This window comes from Nicrophorus vespilloides, unplaced genomic scaffold, assembly GCF_001412225.1.
Source record: "Nicrophorus vespilloides isolate i.1.1-1 unplaced genomic scaffold, Nicve_v1.0, whole genome shotgun sequence".
Taxonomy (NCBI): Eukaryota; Metazoa; Arthropoda; class Insecta; order Coleoptera; family Silphidae; genus Nicrophorus; species Nicrophorus vespilloides.
Window position 1 is genome coordinate 8,171 of NW_017096962.1, and position 19,382 is coordinate 27,552.

At 31.4% G+C, this 19,382-nt stretch overlaps 1 protein-coding gene and 1 pseudogene across 2 annotated transcripts; one reads left to right on the plus strand and one right to left on the minus strand.

Moving 5' to 3' along the window:
* Positions 1–901, plus strand: part of LOC108558588 — a 3,066-nt pseudogene extending 2,165 nt beyond the window's left edge.
* Positions 902–2,625: 1,724 nt separating this feature from the next.
* LOC108558587 (scavenger receptor class B member 1) lies at positions 2,626–8,856 on the minus strand. Of its 2 annotated transcripts, none has more exons than XM_017915549.1 (10): positions 8,760–8,856; positions 8,524–8,615; positions 5,401–5,561; positions 4,661–4,802; positions 4,371–4,577; positions 4,085–4,311; positions 3,861–4,027; positions 3,580–3,701; positions 3,391–3,516; positions 2,626–3,338 (listed from the first exon to the last, which is right to left on the minus strand). In XM_017915549.1, exons 1-10 carry the CDS (start codon positions 8,815–8,817, stop codon positions 3,099–3,101), a joined length of 1,542 nt encoding a protein of 513 aa, XP_017771038.1. In that variant the 5' UTR covers positions 8,818–8,856; the 3' UTR covers positions 2,626–3,098. The 2 variants fall into 2 exon arrangements, with proteins under 2 accessions (XP_017771038.1, XP_017771039.1); XM_017915550.1 differs by lacking the exon at positions 8,760–8,856 and adding an exon at positions 8,686–8,747.
* Between the last annotated feature and the right edge of the window lie 10,526 nt (positions 8,857–19,382).

Here is a 19,382-nt window from a genome sequence, read left to right on the forward strand (position 1 = left end):
GCGGCATCGGCGGTGGAATCGGCGGAGGCGGTGGAATCGGAGGCGGTAAGTCACGAACAAAAGCAATCTCAATTGCACAATCTCAATTCTTTTCAACAATCTCTTATTTCTTCTCCTTATCTATCTATTCTATATACTCTTTACATCAACAAAAGGAATCGGAGGCATCGGCGGAGGTGGTATCGGCGGCATCATCGGAGGAGGCGGAGGTAATTCAAACGAACAAACAAATGAACGATACAGAACAAACGAACATAATTAGAAACACTCATTTCCTTTCACGCTTTTCTCTAAGCAGAAGATTTTCACTTTTTTTTTTTCTTCTATTTTCTCCACTCTCTTTTTTTATATTTTTTTAATTTCATTCCTTCTTCAAAACTCGAAGAAGAGAAACTTGGACGAACCACAGCTTCGAATTCTCAATCACGTCTTTACTTATATCTTTATTGTTTAGGAATCGGAGGAGGCGGTGGCATCTCCGGTAACTACGGGCCCCCCGGCAAGTCCGGACCTTATTAAGTCACCGATCCAATGGCATCATCGGCCGCTCATTCGAAGAAGACCCAACAACACCAGCAACAGCAACAACAACCACCATCACTATTATAATATTATTTACCACCAGTATCATTCATATATTCCACTTAAGTGAGGTCTCCGATCAGGGCGGCTGCCCTTAAAAATTTAAAAAAAAATATAAACAACGGCGATGACAACCATCCATCAAATATAGATCATCGCCTACTTCCACACCTTTTCTCTATTTTTTCACACCCATTTGCTTTTTTTGCTTTTCTCTCTTCACAATCGAAGAGAAAAAACAAAGAAACAAAACAACAACACCCACTTCTTGCGTTTTCTTCAAATCTTTAACATTTTTTTTTTATACTATCTGTATATATTTGTGTGCAATTTATTATTATTACGTTTTATTATTATTATTATAATTATGTATTACATATGTTTTATTTTTGTATTTTTGCTAAATACGGTGACAAATAAATGTATTTTTATAAAAAAAAAACACACACAATGATCTTTTTCACTTACCTTTTACAAATCCTTTCAGCAATTTTGGATTCCAAAACTTGAACAGCAAATTCAAGTTCTAAATTTAGAACTTTAAAATCTTTCAAGTTTTCAAAATTGTAAGTTCCAAAATACATTAGTTCATTCTTCAATGGTCAAAATCTTCAAAGTATTTAAAGTATTAGATTTTGCCTTTAATGTTCAAAATTTTATAGAATAAAGATCTTTAAGCTCCAAAGTATTAGATTGTACCGAAGATTGAAAGCTGAAGATGAAAAAGTTAAAAAAATAGTATTTAATTATTATTTAATAGTAATTAATAGTATTTAAGAATTTCAAATCTTGAAGCTTCAAGATTTGAAATTCTTAAGAAAATAGAAATATATCTATATTCTACATTTAGTCTTAAAAATTTCAAGTTCTCAAAGCAGCAACTGTAAACCTTCAATCTGTAAGACTTTAAGTTTTTATGATATTAAGGTACAAATTTATTAAGGTTTACAGAACATTTTTCTGAAGATCTTTCAGATTCAAAATGTCTAGACAATCGTGAGTTTTCAAAATTTAAAGTTTTCATTATCAAACATCTTGAAGATTAAAATGTGAATTGTCAAGTTTCTATATTTAAAAAAAATCTTGTAGATATTTTGATCAAATTTCAAGATTTGAAGTTTTCGCTATTAAAAATCGTGATGATCAAAATGTCAACTGTCAAATATCAAGATTCAAAGTTTCCATTACCAAAAATTTCATGTTTTCATAACCATAAATTTTTAAACTTCAAAATGTCTATTATCTATCTTACATTATCAAGATTCCTAGTTTTCATAACCAAAAATCGATATTGTCAAAATGTCAAATGTCAAGATTCGAAGTTTTCGCTATTAAAAATCGTGATGATCAAAATGTCAACTGTAAAATTTCAAGAATCAAAGTTTCCATTACCAAAAATTTCATGTTTTCATAACCATAAATCTTTAAACTCCAAAATGTCTATTATCTATCTTACATTATCAAGATTCGTAGTTTTCATAACCAAAAATCGATATTGTCAAAATGTCAAATTTCAAGATTCAAAGTTTTCGCTATTAAAAATCGTGATGATCAAAATGTCAATTGTCAAATTTCAAAAATCGAAGTTTCCATTACCAAAAATTTCAAGTTTTCATAACCATAAATCTTTAAACTTCAAAATGTCTATTATCTAACTTACATTATCAAGATTCCTAGTTTTCATAACCAAAAATCGATATTGTCAAAATGTCAAATTTTAAGATTCGAAGTTTCCATTATCAAAAATTTCATGTTTTCGTAACCATAAATCTTTAAACTTCAAAATGTCTATTATCTATCTTAAATTATCAAGATTTCTAGTTTTCATAACCAAAAATCGATATTGTCCAAAATGCTAAATCTTCATACAATGTTTGTTAAAGAAAAATTAAATGCATTTTCATTTTAACCAAAAACAAATAAACAATTTTATTTCAAATTTCATCCATTTACAAACATAATCTGTACAAATATAAAATACTTACAACCTTACGAAAAAATAAAAATAATCAATATAATATACTTAAGTACAAATAGTAATTAATTAAAAATTACGAAGGGGAAAGTAAAAATTCTAATAATTAGACGCGAATTTGAGATGAAGAAGACAGTTATAATTTACATTGTACATCGCTGCAAGGCACTTCGAAATTTCCACATCAATTTTTGATGAAACTTAAATTTAACTATCTGTTACGACAGTGTGGGGGCGGAAAACGGTATGCATATAGAATTAAACTTTAAGATCTAACCAACAATGATTTCAACGGATTAACCTTAAGAACCTTGACTAAAATCACTCGTATTTTACTTAACAATTTTTCTTTCTTTTATAAATATCAATTTATGTATAAAATATTATAAATCACTCGTTAAACTTATGGAATATTTCGTTTAATAATAACTTTTCCTTTTACTTTGCGTACTATAAACAAACCGATTGAAAAGGAAATCAAAACAAATGAATAATAGAGACACACTCGATGGAATAGAAATTATCGTCGGTTTTTCGTTCTCTAATGTCTGGGCACGTTGGCCATGGGCATATCTTTGGTTTGCAATGGTCCGACGTGTCCGGTCGCCAGATGCAGAGAGCTGAGACGATTTGCTCCTCGCACCAAACGCCAGATGGCGACAACGAGCATCAGAAGACCTATGACCAGGAGGATTCCGGTGAGTACGGCCCTGGCTACTGGAGGCACGCTCGTCGCTAACGCCATCAAACTTGTCATCTCTTCAGGAAGACTATCAATTCCCTACAAATATACAACAATCAGTGTTGATAGAATTCATTGAATTTCAGCTTACATCTTCGAACCAGATGATCGGGAAGATGATGTCCGGGAAGGACGCCACCTGTTTGATATCTGTCACTTGGGACACGGCCAGATTGATTTGGATCCTGCCCTTTGCAGAGAGACCGGCTCCCATCAACTGAAACCATCAAGAAATACTATGAAATAACGATTTAAGAAAGATTTTTTTTGAAAAACTTACAGGTTGTACATCCATGTAGAACTTGTGCTTCTCTGGATCTGGGGGCGAAATACCCTCGAATGCGGTCCTGTAGCTGTCGTTGGCCATGTAGAAATGTGGGAAAGACAGCAGCACTGGTGAATCTGTAAAATGAATATAAGTTAATAAAATATTGTATGATTCTCAATTATAATCAATATAGGTGGTAGTGTTTTCAAGTCAAGATTTTCAAGGTAGAAAGAAATTGTGTTTCAAGTCAGTGTAGTTAACAAATACTTGATGAAATCTATTGTTGGTCTTACCGTATTGGCAGAGGGAAACGTTGAAGAATCCGGATGGTGCACACGGTGGACCATGAGGACAGTAACATTTGTTCATTGGGTTAACATCTGGACTGGCGAAGACGTCATCAGCAGGTGTGAATCTGTAGCCGGGCACGTTTCCAGCCACAGTAACTTCCTTTTCAAACCTATTCAAAAGACAACGAAATGTAACTTTTGTCATACAACAACTTTTGGTAACTCACTTGAGTGGTAAAAGCCTGCAAAGATCTTTATCGTAGATATGCAAAGTGGTGTTCTTGGTGATGTGCGGAGGAAAAACTGATCCATCGGAACCCATCAAACTGTTGCATTCGTCGTTCAAGTAGTGAGGTAACTTCGCAATCCCGTTAACTCTGTCCACTAGACCGTACTTGGTGATATCTGAAGCTCCGGTGAACATCGTCACGTTATCTTTGGATGTACCATTTTTCTAGAAAATCAATTAATTTAAAATCAAATAATTAGATTAATAAAGTTTTGTTAACTCACGTTGTACATGAGTCCGAACTCTTCGTAAGGCAACTTCTGTTCTTTGGGAACCACGTCTTTGGCGAGCTTCAGCAGAGGATCTTCGTAACCCCAAAGCAATTGACCCACGGAGACTTCGACGAATGGTTTGATCTTCAGGATGTCCATGATGCTGGCCATGGCGAGTCGCAGGAATTTAGCTGCGTGTTTCGATTGAGAGGTGGCGCTCTGCGAATTGAATACAATTGTGGAAACGAACGTGCAATTTGTATGCGAGAAGCGTTTTTCCCATTTCTGTCGGTGATTCTTACCAGCATAGGGATGTTGGGCACGACCACCACATCCTCCTCGAAGCCGGCAGAAAGTGATTCATCGAACACGTAGATTTTCTCCTGGTTGAAGGTCAGCGTGCCGTTGTCGTGGAACCTGATGTTTTTCTTCTCCCATTTTTCACTGCAAGAAATTAACACATTTTCTTTTTTACTATCATCATCAAGTTTTGGTTGTGTTTTTGAATCAAGATTATAGATCTGTCATGTTTATAAGTTTAATTATTGTATTTTTAATTATAAGACTCATAGGTGGTTAAAAATACTTTATTATCAATTGAAACTAATTTAGGTGGTAGTATTTTTGAGTCAAGATTATGTACATATCACTTTAATGAATTTAAAGCATATATTATTATTTGTATAGTACTTAGGTGATAGTTTATCAAGTTGGAACGTTTTCTTTTTCCTTCATAATAGGAAATGCAAACTTTGCAAAATTTTCATTCATGCGACGAGCGAGCAGCGTGTCTTTACGTCACACACGAAATGCTTCTGCTTCCCACCCCCCCACGTTTCAGTGTGGGGCACTTTCTCCGCGCGTCGTCATGGAAACGTATGCGCCGCGCCGGCTCTCACAGTCGTCGGTTCACTTTCATTTCCATTACGTAACGGGAATATATGGGCTTCGGACGCGTGCACTTTCACCGTGCAAAAAAAAAACCGTCCGCGATTATTTAACAAAACCGTTCTCATTCAGAAAGAATTTCGTCGATACTCACGTGTAAACGTACGGACCGAGCTCATCGACGATCGGTTTCGATCCGTTGGTGAGGAACTCGTCGGCGTTCGTCACATTGTAAATGTAGACTTTGATCATCGGCGTGACCGGTGGCTTCGACCACCAGCCGAAAGTCTGCGTTCCATCCCTTAAAATTACTTGCTGAAAAGAAAAGAGAGAGAAAATAATTTAACATTTTAAAGCTACAATCACAAAAAAAAAAGTATATAGTATTGTATGATTTTTAATGGTTCGTTTGAGAAGTAAATTACTTATTGGATTGAGTATAATAACAGGTAGTTTTCTGGTAATGATAGCTGCACGCTAATTGCGTCGCTTTTGTTTCCACCGAAGATGACTTCCTTTCGGACCGCATTATTCCAGTGATTAGCGACAATTACCGGAATAAATGTTTACTCGGGAAAAAGGCTTTCTCCGACTTCAAACAACAATGCGCATTCGAGTCGTTAATGTTTGCTGCGCGCTTTATAGAGCAGATCCGCACTAATTCAAGCATACCACACACACACACGGCTTTCGATCTGTAAACTTTAAACAATTTTCCCCATAATTACTAATAAATTCAATTAAACATTTCTTCAGCCACTTTCCATTTCCGAATTGATTGTCAAATGTCACTTGTCATTACAAAAATATTCAAATATAGGTTAATTCATCATTAAAACTATGTGAAATGTCACTTGTCATTGTAAAACATTACAACATTTAACCTTTAAATTTTGACATATTATCATCGATATGTCAACTGTCACTTGTCAAATATTTTGATGTGTCAGTATAATAGTTGAGCTTAAATTTAAAACATAAATTTTGTCACTGTATCAATATGTTAATTGTGAGAATGAAAGTGTTAATAATTTCCTCACACGTCGTTGATCACTGTCAATATATTACATGTACATGAAACGAAACAAAAAAAAGAAGGACTTTGTTCATTTTCGCTTTGCGAAGCGATGAATAAATAATAATAACAGTTGCACTTTCACCGAGACGACTCATTTTAATCCATACCGAAGTGCCTCGAATTTCCACTTCACGTGTATGCACATTTTATTTTTTTTTATCATTATTATTGGTTATGAGCAACGATAATTCATTGTCACGTACTCGAGAATCGTCGTTTTCCAGCGAGAGATGAAGGTAGTGTGAGTGAGAGGGACTGAAATTAATTTGAAACGTAAATCTATTGTGCATGCATCTTTCACACGGATCCCAGACGCATGCATAATATTAATAATAATATTCAGAGAGCGATGGCATTGCGCAACGGCGCGAATTCAATTCCTATTTTCACTTTGCCCCATAGAATTCAGCAAGAACAACGCTCATTATTAACGTTCTTAAATCATTCAAGGAAGAAGAAATACTTGACTACGTAACACTATTAACAACATCCAATGTCCATAAGTCATTAAATATTTCTATTTTTAATTTAAATGATAAATTGTAGCAACCGCTTAGCAACCAAATGGCGTCTATAGCAACCGCTTGGCGTCCTTAGCAACCAAATGATGTCTATAGTAACCGCTTGGCGTCCTTAGCAACCAAATGGCGTCTATAGTAACCGCTTGGTGTCCTTAGCAACCGCTTGGCGTCCTTAGCAACCAAATGGCGTTTATAGTAACAATTATTGCTACTTGTTATATCTATGCAATTAAAAGACGTATCTAGTTAATATAGTTATAATCATACGAAATGATAGAAAACAATGAATGTTATCGAATGCCATGACTGAAAAAAAAACAATTGAGTATTTGAATTATGTCTTTGAAAACACTTGTTTCGCCGATAAAAATTGCAATTGTGTAATTACTAAACGGGGAATGCGATTAGAAGTAATGCGTTGAAATTTCGTTAGTATGTTTTTCTTTGTTTGTTCGATTATGAATGCATCTAGAAAATGGAATGCAGCCAATGTTAATTGAACGCGTTTATAGCAACCGCTTGATGTCCTTAACAACCAAATGGCGTCTATAGCAACCGCTTTCGCGTCCTTAGCAACCAAATTGTGTCTATAGCAACCGCTTGGCGTCCTTAGCAACCAAATGGCGTCTATAGCAACTGTAGCAATAATTGTTGCAATTAAAAGACGTATCTAGTTAATATAGTTATAATCATACGAAATGATAGAAAACAATGAATGTTATCGAATACCATGACTGAAAATAAAAATAAAACAATTGAGTATTTGAATTATGTCTTTGAAAACATTTGTATCGTCGATAAAAATTGCAATTGCGGAGAATGCGATTAGAAGTAATGCGTTGAATTTTTCTTACTATGTTTTTCTTTGTTTGTTCTATTATGAATGCATCTAGGAAATGGAATGCAGCCAATGTTAATTGAACGCGTTTCGCTATAAATTTCCTTCTTTTTTTTGTGTGTGTGTGTGTGGACGCCGAGGAACGGATGACAACCATAATATGCGTCGTAGAAATGCCAAAGAGAGAAGGAGATGAGATGAGAGGAAATGCACTTCTGTGTGGAACGAAGACAGTTTTCTGCTCTGATTGTCTTCTGCGGTTCATGGAACGTGCATAAATAATAGAGAAGAAGAAGAAAAAAAATAGGAAGTGCACGTTGTGGAAATTTCATACAAGATAATTCGTGTCAATTGGTTGTGAACTTTTGCGCTGAAGGTTACTGATCCTATTTTATTTATATAATATGATAACCATGAAATTGTTATATATTAGTTGGTATTTTAAAATAAGTATAAAAAGAGTCCATAGCAATAAAGCAGAGTCCTTAGCAACCATATGGCGTCCATAGCAACAAAACAGCAATCATATAGCTTCTGTAGCAACAGTACGTTGTGTGTAGTAACTGTCGTGCGTCATGCTATATAGTTAAGTGTAAATAATGGAGAGGAAAAATGGAAATGGATTTCGCAAATGCTGATTGTGGTATTTCCAGCGTGAGAGAGGATAATTCGTGTCAATTGGTTTTTGAACTGTGCGCCGAAGGTGATTGCTTCTCGTATCTATTCGCATCAAAAAGATGTTGTGTTTTTCTTTTATTATTATACATAATGGGAAAATAATGGGAGCGAATCAAATATGATGATTTAATGTAAATAATAAAATGAAAAATAATTACTTACTGAATTTATAATTAAATTAAACCAGCTTGTGAAAAATATGGCCACTAATACTCCAAAGATTATGCATAACGTTGCTAGCGCTGCTACCAACCCTGTAACAGAAAGAAACAAAAAAGCAAAATTAACAAATGAAATAATATCTATTTACGCGTCAAATGTAACCTCTAAATATTGTGATAATTACATTTGTAAACATATGACTTGAGTGCGAGATGAACTTAAGAATAAACACTTACACTTGAAACGATGAAACGTTTCGTGTTTGTTGTCGAATCGAGAATCAGAAAATTGCATCGTTCGCAAATTTTTCAGGTCTGTCAGTTGCCAAAAGGAAAACAAAAATAAACTGATGTTATAGCCAACTCGATTCACTATTATTTCTCAACATTAACAAATGAAACTCGCAGCTTCTCCCAATGAATATGAACCATAAAAATAACGAAACTTCGTACAATTACGTTACAAAAGTCAATTTTTCTTCTCTCGTCAGTCAACAACAACAAAAAACAATTTCCTACACTGACTCGATTCACTCTTGTTTCTCAACGTTAACAAATGAAACCCGTAGAGCTTCTTCGAAACAATCACAGTTTCGAAACGCGATGCGCTTTTATTTGCAGAGCCTATATGATTTTCGAGTTATTTGTGCAAGAGTTGTATTTTAGAATGAAAGAAATAATAGAGAATGATATGGGAATTGGGTCGACATTAGTTTGATGAATATTATTCAGTGGAAAGTCGCGATTCGAATGTAGTGGGAAGCGCGCGTAGCGTAATTTGCACTATTATGAATAGAAAATTGAGGTAAAAGGAGAGAATACAAACAATTTGTTGTTTGAATTGAAGCGAGACTTGAAGATGGATTCTTAATTATAATCAGCAAATCCGTATATCAATGTGAAATTAGAATAACATAGAATGATAATAAATATTCGATTTTAGTTTTAGTATGCAGATCTAAACTGTATTACTCATCTTTTCTATATGATATTTTTTATTGCTCATTATGATGAACTTGTGATACATGCGAATTGCGAACGATACGACCATTAACATTCCGAAGACAGTAGCTCACTTGGATGTGGTAATCATTGTAAAATTTGAAAAAAATGGTTTATTTTTATAAAAATTTGAATTATTTGGATAAAATTTGAACTATTTTGAAAATCATTGTAAAATTACTTTGAAAATTTGGTTTATTTTGATAAAATTTGAGTCAGTTGGATAAAATTTGAACAATTTTGAAAATCATTGTGAAATTTCTTTGAAAATTTGAATTATTTTGATAAAAATTTGAATTATTTAGATAAAATTTGAACAATTTTGAAAAACATTGTAAAATTTGAAAAAATTGGTTTATTTTCATAAAAATTTGAATCATTTGGATAAAATTTGAACTATTTTGAAAAACATTGTAAAATTACTTTGAAAATTTGGTTTATTTTGATAAAATTTGAACAATTTTGAAAATCATTGTGAAATTACTTTGAAAATTTGAATTATTTAGATAAAATTTGAACTATTTTGAAAAACATTGTAAAATTTGAAAAAATTGGTTTATTTTCATAAAAATTTGAATTATTTGGATAAAATTTGAATTATTTTAAAAATAATTTACACTATTATGAATAGAAAATTGAGGTAAAAGGAGGGAACAAATACAATTTGTGAAATTAGAATAACATAGAATGATAATTAATATTCGATTTTAGTTTTAGTATGCAGATCTAAACTGTATTACTCATCTTTTCTATATGAATTTGTTTTTTTTTATTGCTCATTATGATGAACTTGTGATACATGCGAATTGCGAACGATACGACCATTAACATTCCGAAGACGGTAGCTCACTTGGATGTGGTATGTATGTGAGCGGGTGCGTGTGAAGGATGAAATGTGTGCATGTAGCCGTAGCGATCGAGGCCAGAGGAGTTAGAAGAAGGTATCATCTTTCCTTCTTAGAGTAGAGGTTCAATGCGTCGGAGGAGAATGATGTTGATCAAGACGGAGAAGAATGGTTGATGTCTTAGCGTATTCGAGGTGTGTCCACTTGTTGGTGATGCAGTGAAACCTGTTCAGAATCGAAGGCACCTTGGTCCACTGACATTGCGCAATCGAAACGCACGCATTGTGGTCGCTGCTGTGACCCATTTGTCATGAGGATATTTACGAAAAAAACGCGCTGATATCCAAGAATGCTGTAATTGTTGTTCTTTTTTTTCATTCTTCGTCTCTTGATTGGTTGCCTCGAGGGATTCATTTCGAAGAAGTTATGTAACTAAATTCGACTATGTTATTAGTATAATAGACGTAGTAATTATCAACAATAAACACTGATTCATATTGTTATTAGTAATACAATCTGCTACATTCTCCGGATGTTCTAAATCCTGTTTATTTCATTTATTTCTAGTAATCATTATTTGATCATACTTTATTCAAAATTTTTGTATTTGCAACTATACTTCATGCTAAAACTGAATGTAATGAAGAGATATAAATCATACTAAATGGAGATCAAGGATTTACAAGAAAAAAACTAGCTAGTAGAATATTATAGCTTTTTTTTTGTCTTCACTAATTCCATTTACGGCGTGTTGAAAAATTAATGTGTAATATTTTATTCGCTACAGCGTATAATTATTACTTGTGAATCAAGGTTTCGTCGAAGAACGCGCCTCATTCTACTTCATTTATACCACTTTTTCTTTATTAACAAGAATCTTCTCGTGTCCAAAGGTAATCTTGTTTTGCTCTTTTCCAAAACGCGAACTTTGAACCTTCCGTTTTGTTTTTTTTTATATAAAAATATGCTCGTCTTCAAGGATTTCGCTACTTCTTTGTATTTTCTGTCTTTCTTATTAGATTCAATCTTCTTAAAATTAAGAAAAAACGTGTTTTTGTGGACTATACTCGCGGTTACGCAACAGTTGCGGAATTCGCAAGAAAGTCGTCGTCGCTGTTGGATGTGAGTTTCTTAAGTTGTTTGTATAATAATAATTATTATTTTAATAATTATTATTTCCAGTGTCGATTTTTTGTTATAATGGAATTAATTTCATTTTAAGGTAAGTGGAAAATTTCAATCTTACCAATAATTTGAATTATTTGAATAAAATTATTGCTAACTATTTTGAAAATCATTGTAAAATTTGAAAAAAATGGATTATTTTGATAAATTTTGAATGATTTGGATAAAAAATTTGAACTATTTTGAAAATCGTAGTAAAATTTTGAAAAAAATGGATTATTTTGATTAAAAATTGAATTATTAGGATAAAATTTGAACTATTTTGAAAAAAAAAGGTTGAATTGAATGTGAAAATTTGCTTTAACAATGAAATCTCAATAATTCCAAAATCTGAAAATCGTTTCATTCATTAACAAAAAAATTGATTCAATTGAAGAAGAAAACAAACAAAAAAGACTGAATCATTTGAAAATCTGAATCACTCATTGAACAGTGACCGCATTCGAGCGGCACGCAGACTTCGCGGACTCATTTCTTCTCTTGGAAACGTTACGAATCCGCAAAACAAAGAACAACAATAACGCATCATGCTTCACCATTATCTACATACGTTTTCATTAAGTTTCCAATCACTCATTCATAGTTCAAATCGAAGCTAATTCTAGTTGTATGATTATTTAGTAATCAGTTTAGTAAACAGTTGATGAGACAAAGAACCGTTCAGAGAAAGCCTTTCTTTTCCGAATTGGAGCGGTCACCTTTCGACACATTTTTTACATTTCAATAGAAAAAGGAACAAAAAATCTCATTCGAAACTCAATTATTAAATAATTGAATTAAGTTAAAACAAAAATTGCATCAGTTGACTACGATTTTCCAGTAGATCTGCATACGGGTTCGATCGAGTGACGCAACAGAAAGATCCCAGCTGGCGGAACAATGCGAGATTACGTAAAACTCTCGCGTTTTGTTTTATTTAGCTTCTCTTCTCTTTTTCTTCATTCATTTATGTTTTCTTCCATGGATTCCTGCGATCGCAATTGCGGCGAGAGTTATGGGAATCTCTTTGAGCGCAATTCAATTATGAACGCTAAAATTGACAAAGAAAGAAAGAATGAAAAAAAAACCGTTCTTGTGCAAACTTCATACAACTTTTCCTTTAATACTTAGTTTTTAGAATTTAATCAATAATTTCAACTGTTTAAAAAAAAGTTTTAAAATTTCAATAACAATAGTTTTTTTTTTCAATTAAGTGTAAATGAAGAATAAAACTTTACAAATCTGCTTGGTAATTGTGCAAGCAGTCTATGGAAAATAAACGGATCGGGTCTTAATTGAAATCGAAGATACCTGTTTCGAAACATAATCCTGTCTCGATATTCGAGTTGGCGCTGATAAACAAACAAATGTGCAAAGAGAAACAAAACGCGAGCCGGTCTTCTGTCACTTTGACATTGTCATTGGACAACAATTGATACGACGACGAATTTAATTTAATAAACAATGACTGAAAAATGTTTACAGAATTCTGCAATTAATGGATGAAATGTCATTTCTAGATGAAATTTCATCCATTAGTAATGGAAATAATTCAAATTTGTGTTACGTAGAAACATTTGAATGAAAATAGAATTGACAATGTCAACCTCAAAATTGATGACAATTTGAACTATTTTGAAAATCATTGTGAAATTACTTTGAAAATTTGAATTATTTTGATAAAAATTTGAATTATTTAGATAAAATTTAAACTATTTTGATAATAATTGTAAAATTACTGAGAAAAATTGGTTTATTTGTATAAAATTTGAACTATTTTGAAAATCATTGTAAAATTACTTTGAAAAATTGGTTTATTTGTATAAAATTTGAACTATTTTGAAAATCATTGTAGAATTACTATATAGATAACTTTTGAACTATTTTGAAAATCATTGTAAAATTGGTTTATTTTGATAAAAAATTGAACTATTTTGAAAAACATTGTAACATTGAAAAAAAAAATGGATAATTTTTATAAAATTTGAATTATTTGCATAAAATTTGAACTATTTTGAAAAACATTGTAAAATTACTTTGAAAATTTGGATTATTTTGATAAAATTTGAACTATTTTGAAAATCATTGTAAAATTACTTTGAAAAATTGGTTTATATTGATAAAAATTTGAACTATTTTGATAATCATTGAAAAATTGGTTTATTTGTATAAAATTTTAACTATTTTGAAAAACATTGTAGAATTACTTTGAAAAAACAAGGATTATTTTAATAAAATTTGAATTATTTCGATAACATTTGAACTATTTTGAAAAATATTGTAAAATTAATTTGAAAAATTTGTTTATTTCAAATGTCATATATTGATGAAATTTGACCCATCAGTAATGGAAAAATTCCATTTTGTGTTACGTAGAAACATTTGAATGAAAATAGAACTGACAATGTCAATGTCAACCTCAAAATTGATGACATTCGTTACGATTTTCATTGGATGTGCGTTTCGATAAGGAAATGAGTGTACAAACAAATTGTTTTCCTGTTTGATCTCATCTTTTTGTACAATTTTACCTCTAAAAATTGATTACAATCCCGTTTGTGCATTTGTCGATTTCAAAATTCGTTGTTTTTTTTTGGCGTTTCTAAAACAGTACGTCAAGGTTACCATGGTGCACGAAAAACAAACCAAAGTTTGTTTCCTTAATACCATTTATTACTTACATCACACCAAAAATTATTAAAAAAAATAATGAAAATACTAAAAATTATGATTACGTGATCTAATTTAATTTTAAGTAATGTGCTTACAATTGTGAAAGTACCTGTGTTTTTTTTTCGCTATTAACGTTACGCTTTGTTTATGAATATTATATTTCTTTCTTCGGCGTGTTTTTTTTTCTTCTCTCTTTTTGGTATCACTTCGATTTCTAATCATTTGAATACGCGTGCAAAAAAAACTGGAATTTATGTAAGGAATATTTAATGAGAAAAAAAATCGCAGGTTTTTATTCATTTATGCGCGATTATATGAATCTGATGAACTGTGCTTTTTTTTTATAAAAGCGAAATTTAAGGTGATAAATTTTTGATAAACGTTTGGTAATCAAATTTGAATTTGTAATTGTTAAAGTCTGATGTTTTTTTGTTTTTGTTTTTATAACATCGTTTTTGTTTCTTTGATAGAAAATTTGATAGAATTAGAGAGTAATTTGGAATTTGGTAAATCGAAGATGAAATTTAGAAGATAAAATACGTAATTTGGAAAAATGAAAAGAAAATAACAAATTTTGTCATCAAATTAAAAAGAGTAAAAATTTGATTTTGAAGAACCAAAAGTTTTGTAATCAAAGATTTGAAAAAATAAAGTTGAAATTCTTGAGGAATTTTGTATTGAAAATATGATTGTTGTAAGATCATTGAAGAGTGGTGATCTAATTGCGAAGAATGCGTCGTTGCCTAACAACAACAACAAGTCTTCGGTAACCATGACATTGGATTTTGTTTTCTCAATGGATATATTGTTATTGGATCGTGAGCGGAGAACAAAATGCAAATGAAAGGGAGTCGTCAGGTGGTGGTGATTGCAGGTGAATCGAGGCTACAGACTGAAACATTCATGAGTCTGAACTACTACTTTAATGTACGAAAAAAATCGGGCATTAAACGTTTCGAAGGACGTCAACTGACTTACAAAATAATGAATAATTAAGAAACAAAAGATAATGATTGTCAATGCCATCTTCGACGATAAAAATATAAGAAACAAAGACTAATTGGATTTAAGTAATTAAAAAAACATAAAAATAAACAATAAAATTGATATTAATAACAAAAGATTTAAGATTTGAATAGAAAATCCAATACATTTTTTTTAGGTTATGAAATGTAATATTTTCAGGTTATAAACAGTAGTATTTTTAGAATTTCAGGTTATGAAATTTTTCTAAATTTTTAATTTTTTCGACAAACGATTTGCAAATACTGAAAAAAAAATAATAATAATAACGTTGCTATGACAACATTTCTGTTATTTTCTTTACTTTGGTAACAATTGTGTCAGTTATGTCATAGGTTATGTGTCAGTTGTGTCATAGGTTATGAAATGTAATATTTTCAGGTTATAAACAGTAGTGTTTTTAGAATTTCAGGTTATGAAATTTTTCTAAATTTTTAATTTTTTCGACAAACGATTTGCAAATACTTAAAAAATAATAATAATAACGTTGCTATGACAACATTTCTGTTATTTTCTTTACTTTGGTAACAATTGTGTCAATTTCAATGACATTTGTTACTGTGTTGATTCGTTTCTGGATGAGAATCATAGCCCACTACAATTTGAAAGCATTATTTACTGGTTTCGATTCATTATTGCGGTTGGTACGACCGTTTTCATAACGTAACGGTGCATTCAAATCGAACGGTTCGAAAGAAGGAACAAAAAAAACGATCTCGAACCGTTCACCATCTCGCATTTTATTTTTATTTATTTACTACTAAATTCTCCTTAGAAAAGACAGGACAAAATTGTTATTCATCATTACGTTTGCATCAGGTGTTATTGACATTATTTCACCGGATGAGACATCGTAAATCTGCGTTACGCAACCGTTTATAATTTATTTTTCCAAGCTCCATTGCATACCAGAATGTATGTCTTGAGATGATGGTAAAATTTATAACAATATTCATAACATTACGGTAATTACGGCTTTGATCGATATACAATAAAACGAGCGTATTAATAAACGTGCGCTGCCCGGCGTTCGAGGACAAATACATACTTTCAATTGCAGATATTGTTAATTGCACAATAATAATGTCTGGTATCAGGTGAACCGTAGCCGCATTCTTTCGTTCTGCTCAGTTTAAATTGGAGGAAGCGAGTGAAAACGGGACTGCTCTAAACTACTAATCTCCATGGAGACAGCTGTAACAAACTATGTCTGGTCGTCATGGTGATCCGTTGCGTATGGAAAGCTTTCATTAACACACACACACCTCTACTCTACGCTTTTTGTTTTTTAACTAATTAATTACAATTGTACGTAATAAATTCCGTTTAAGGTTGTGGATATAAATTAATTTTTATTACTGCAAACTTTTACCTAATTTAAATTAACAATTCAAGACCTTGTTAACAATTGTTTAAAAAAAAAGACTTAACAATAATAAATTAAACGTCAAACTTAGTTTCTCAACTTTCATCGATAGATGGCGTTTCAATTGACTGACAGATCTTTCTTTGACGTTGCAATAATTTGAGGTTAAATAAAAACAAAATTTCTTCATAACTAACTGAAAAATCAATTTCCTTTAATAATTAGAGGTAAAGTGTATTAAAACTTTATTTTATTATCTATTAATAGATGGCGCTTCAGCAAATTAGCTTTAAATCATCATCTTTCTTTAACGTTTCAATAATTTGAGGTTAAAAAAACAAAATTTCTTCATAACTAACTAAAAAATAAATTTCCTTTAATAATTAGAGGTAAAGTGTATTAAAATTTTATTTCATTATCTATTAATAGATGGCGCTTCAACAAATTAGCTTCAACTCATCATCTTTCTTTGACGTTTCAATAATTTGAGGTTAAAAAAAAACAAAACTTCTTCATAACTAACTGAAAAATCAATTTCTTTTAATAATTAGAGCTAAAGATGTATTAAAACTTATTTCATTATCTATTAATAGATGGCGCTTCAACAAATTAGCTTTAACTCATCATAATCAGTGATTCTCCGCTTGTCTTCTTCAAAAATATGAGAGGCTAGGCTTCTCGCTTACAAATTAATAACGTTTACTCAATTATTATTGCACGTGTCTGGGGGAAACTCGAGAAGTTACGAAAAAATAAATGTGTCCATAAAACAGAAATAATTCGTAATTTTAATGCGCAATGCGTTTTTAATTTCGGCATATAAATGGTTTTACATAATTCAATTATGAATTCTGGCTGCGTTTTCTTTTCTTCGAAGTTTCGTATTTCGAGTGTCGAGTGTGTGTGTGTGTGTTTGTCGTCCGTCTGTGCTTCTGTTGCGTAAAGTTTTGTGCGAACGCAAACGTAAAAACCGTTTGCACCGCTTTCGTAAATCGTCAATATTTACGGATCGATTGCGCAACGAGTGTAATGCAATAGGCATCATTGCAAAGGCGATGGTAAAACGTAAACAATTTAGCTCAATCGTCAATTGACCCAAGGAAGCAATCAGTTGCAAATCTAAATACGGATATCGGTCTATTTTCATCATGCTTTCTTTTTCATAAAGAAAAGTTTTAAAACTTTAAATTTAGTACACTTCTGGTTACTTTGAAAACTTGAAAAATATAAGGTTAGATGTCAATTATGTAATTAACATCTGTCAAATAATTTAAACTTTTGAAACCAAATTCATTTTTAGGTTCAAAACTAAGAAGAATTAGATTCCAAGAAAATGGACAGTTATGTTTTCGTTACATTTTCTTCATTGATTTAGTAAATGAATTCATAAATAAAATAGGTTAGATTCAATGAAAATAGTTCAGTTATAAGTCGCACTGTCAATTTGACAGCTGTCAGTAAGATTTATAACTGTTACTAGATTTGTTATGATTATTACTACTACTATTACTAAAAAAAATCCGGAAAATGGACAGTTATGTTTTCGTTACATTTTCTTCATTGATTTACTAAATGAATTCATAAAAAAATAGGTTCATTTATAAATCGTGCTGTCAATTTGACAGCTGTCAGTAAGATTTATAACTGTTACTAGTTTTTTTATGACACTTACTACTACGATTACTAAAATAATCCGGAAAATGAACAGTTATGTTTTCGTTACATTTCCTTCATTGATTTAGTAAATTAATTCATAAACAAATAGGTAAAATTCTATGAAAATAGTTCAGTTATAAATCGCGCTGTCAATTTGACAGCTGTCAGTAAGATTTATAACTGTTACTAGATGACACTTACCACTACGATTACTAAAAAAGCCGGAAAATGGACAGTTATGTTTTTGTTACATTTTCTTCATTGATTTAGTAAATGAATTCATAAATAAAATAGGTAAGATTTATAACTGTTACTAGATGACACACTACTACGATTAGTAAAAAAATCCGGAAAATGGACAGTTATGTTTTCGTTACATTTCCTTCATTGATTTAGTAAGTGAATTCATTTAAAAATAGGTTAGATTCTATGAAAATAGTTCAGTTATAAACCGCGCTGTCAATTTGACAGCTGTCAGTAAGATTTATAACTGTTACTAGATGACACTTACCACTACGATTACTAAAAAAACCGGAAAATGGACAGTTATGCTTTCGTTACATTTTATTCATTGATTTAGTAAATGAATTCATTTAAAAATAGGTTAGATTCTATGAAAATAGTTCAGTTATAAATCGCACTTTCAATTTGACAGCTGTCAGTAAGATTTATAACTGTTACTAGATGACACTTACCACTACGATCACTAAAAAAGCCGGAAAATGGACAGTTATGTTTTTGTTACATTTTCTTCATTGATTTAATAAGTGAAATCATAAAAAAATAGGTTAGATTCTATGAAAATAGTTCAGTTATAAATCGCAATTTCAATTTGACAGCTGTCAGTAAGATTTATAACTGTTACTAGATGACACTTACTACTACGATTACTAAAAAAAAATGCAGTACTTTCATTCATACATTCATTTGCAATCAAATATGAGCGTAAAACAAAACCCATTCTCCATTATCAACAAAATGAATACATATTTTTGTTTTGTTACATAAACAAAACAACTACTCATGCGTTGTGCGTTATGCGATACGGCGCTATTCGATAAACAAATTAACGCTGCGAATGCGATTCATTTGTTTATTGTTATGGTTACAGTTACATTTATTTTTTAAGCG

Bases quoted from the DNA above. Each gene is read 5' to 3' on its own strand.
- LOC108558587 (XM_017915549.1), bottom strand. From the start codon at position 8,817: ATGCAATTTTCTGATTCTCGATTCGACAACAAACACGAAACGTTTCAT. The intron at 8,616-8,759 runs GTAAGTGTTTAT...TTTCTGTTACAG, and splicing joins AACGTTTCATCGTTTCAAGT to GGTTGGTAGCAGCGCTAGCA. The intron at 3,702-3,860 runs GTAAGACCAACA...TTCATTTTACAG, and splicing joins CGTTTCCCTCTGCCAATACG to ATTCACCAGTGCTGCTGTCT.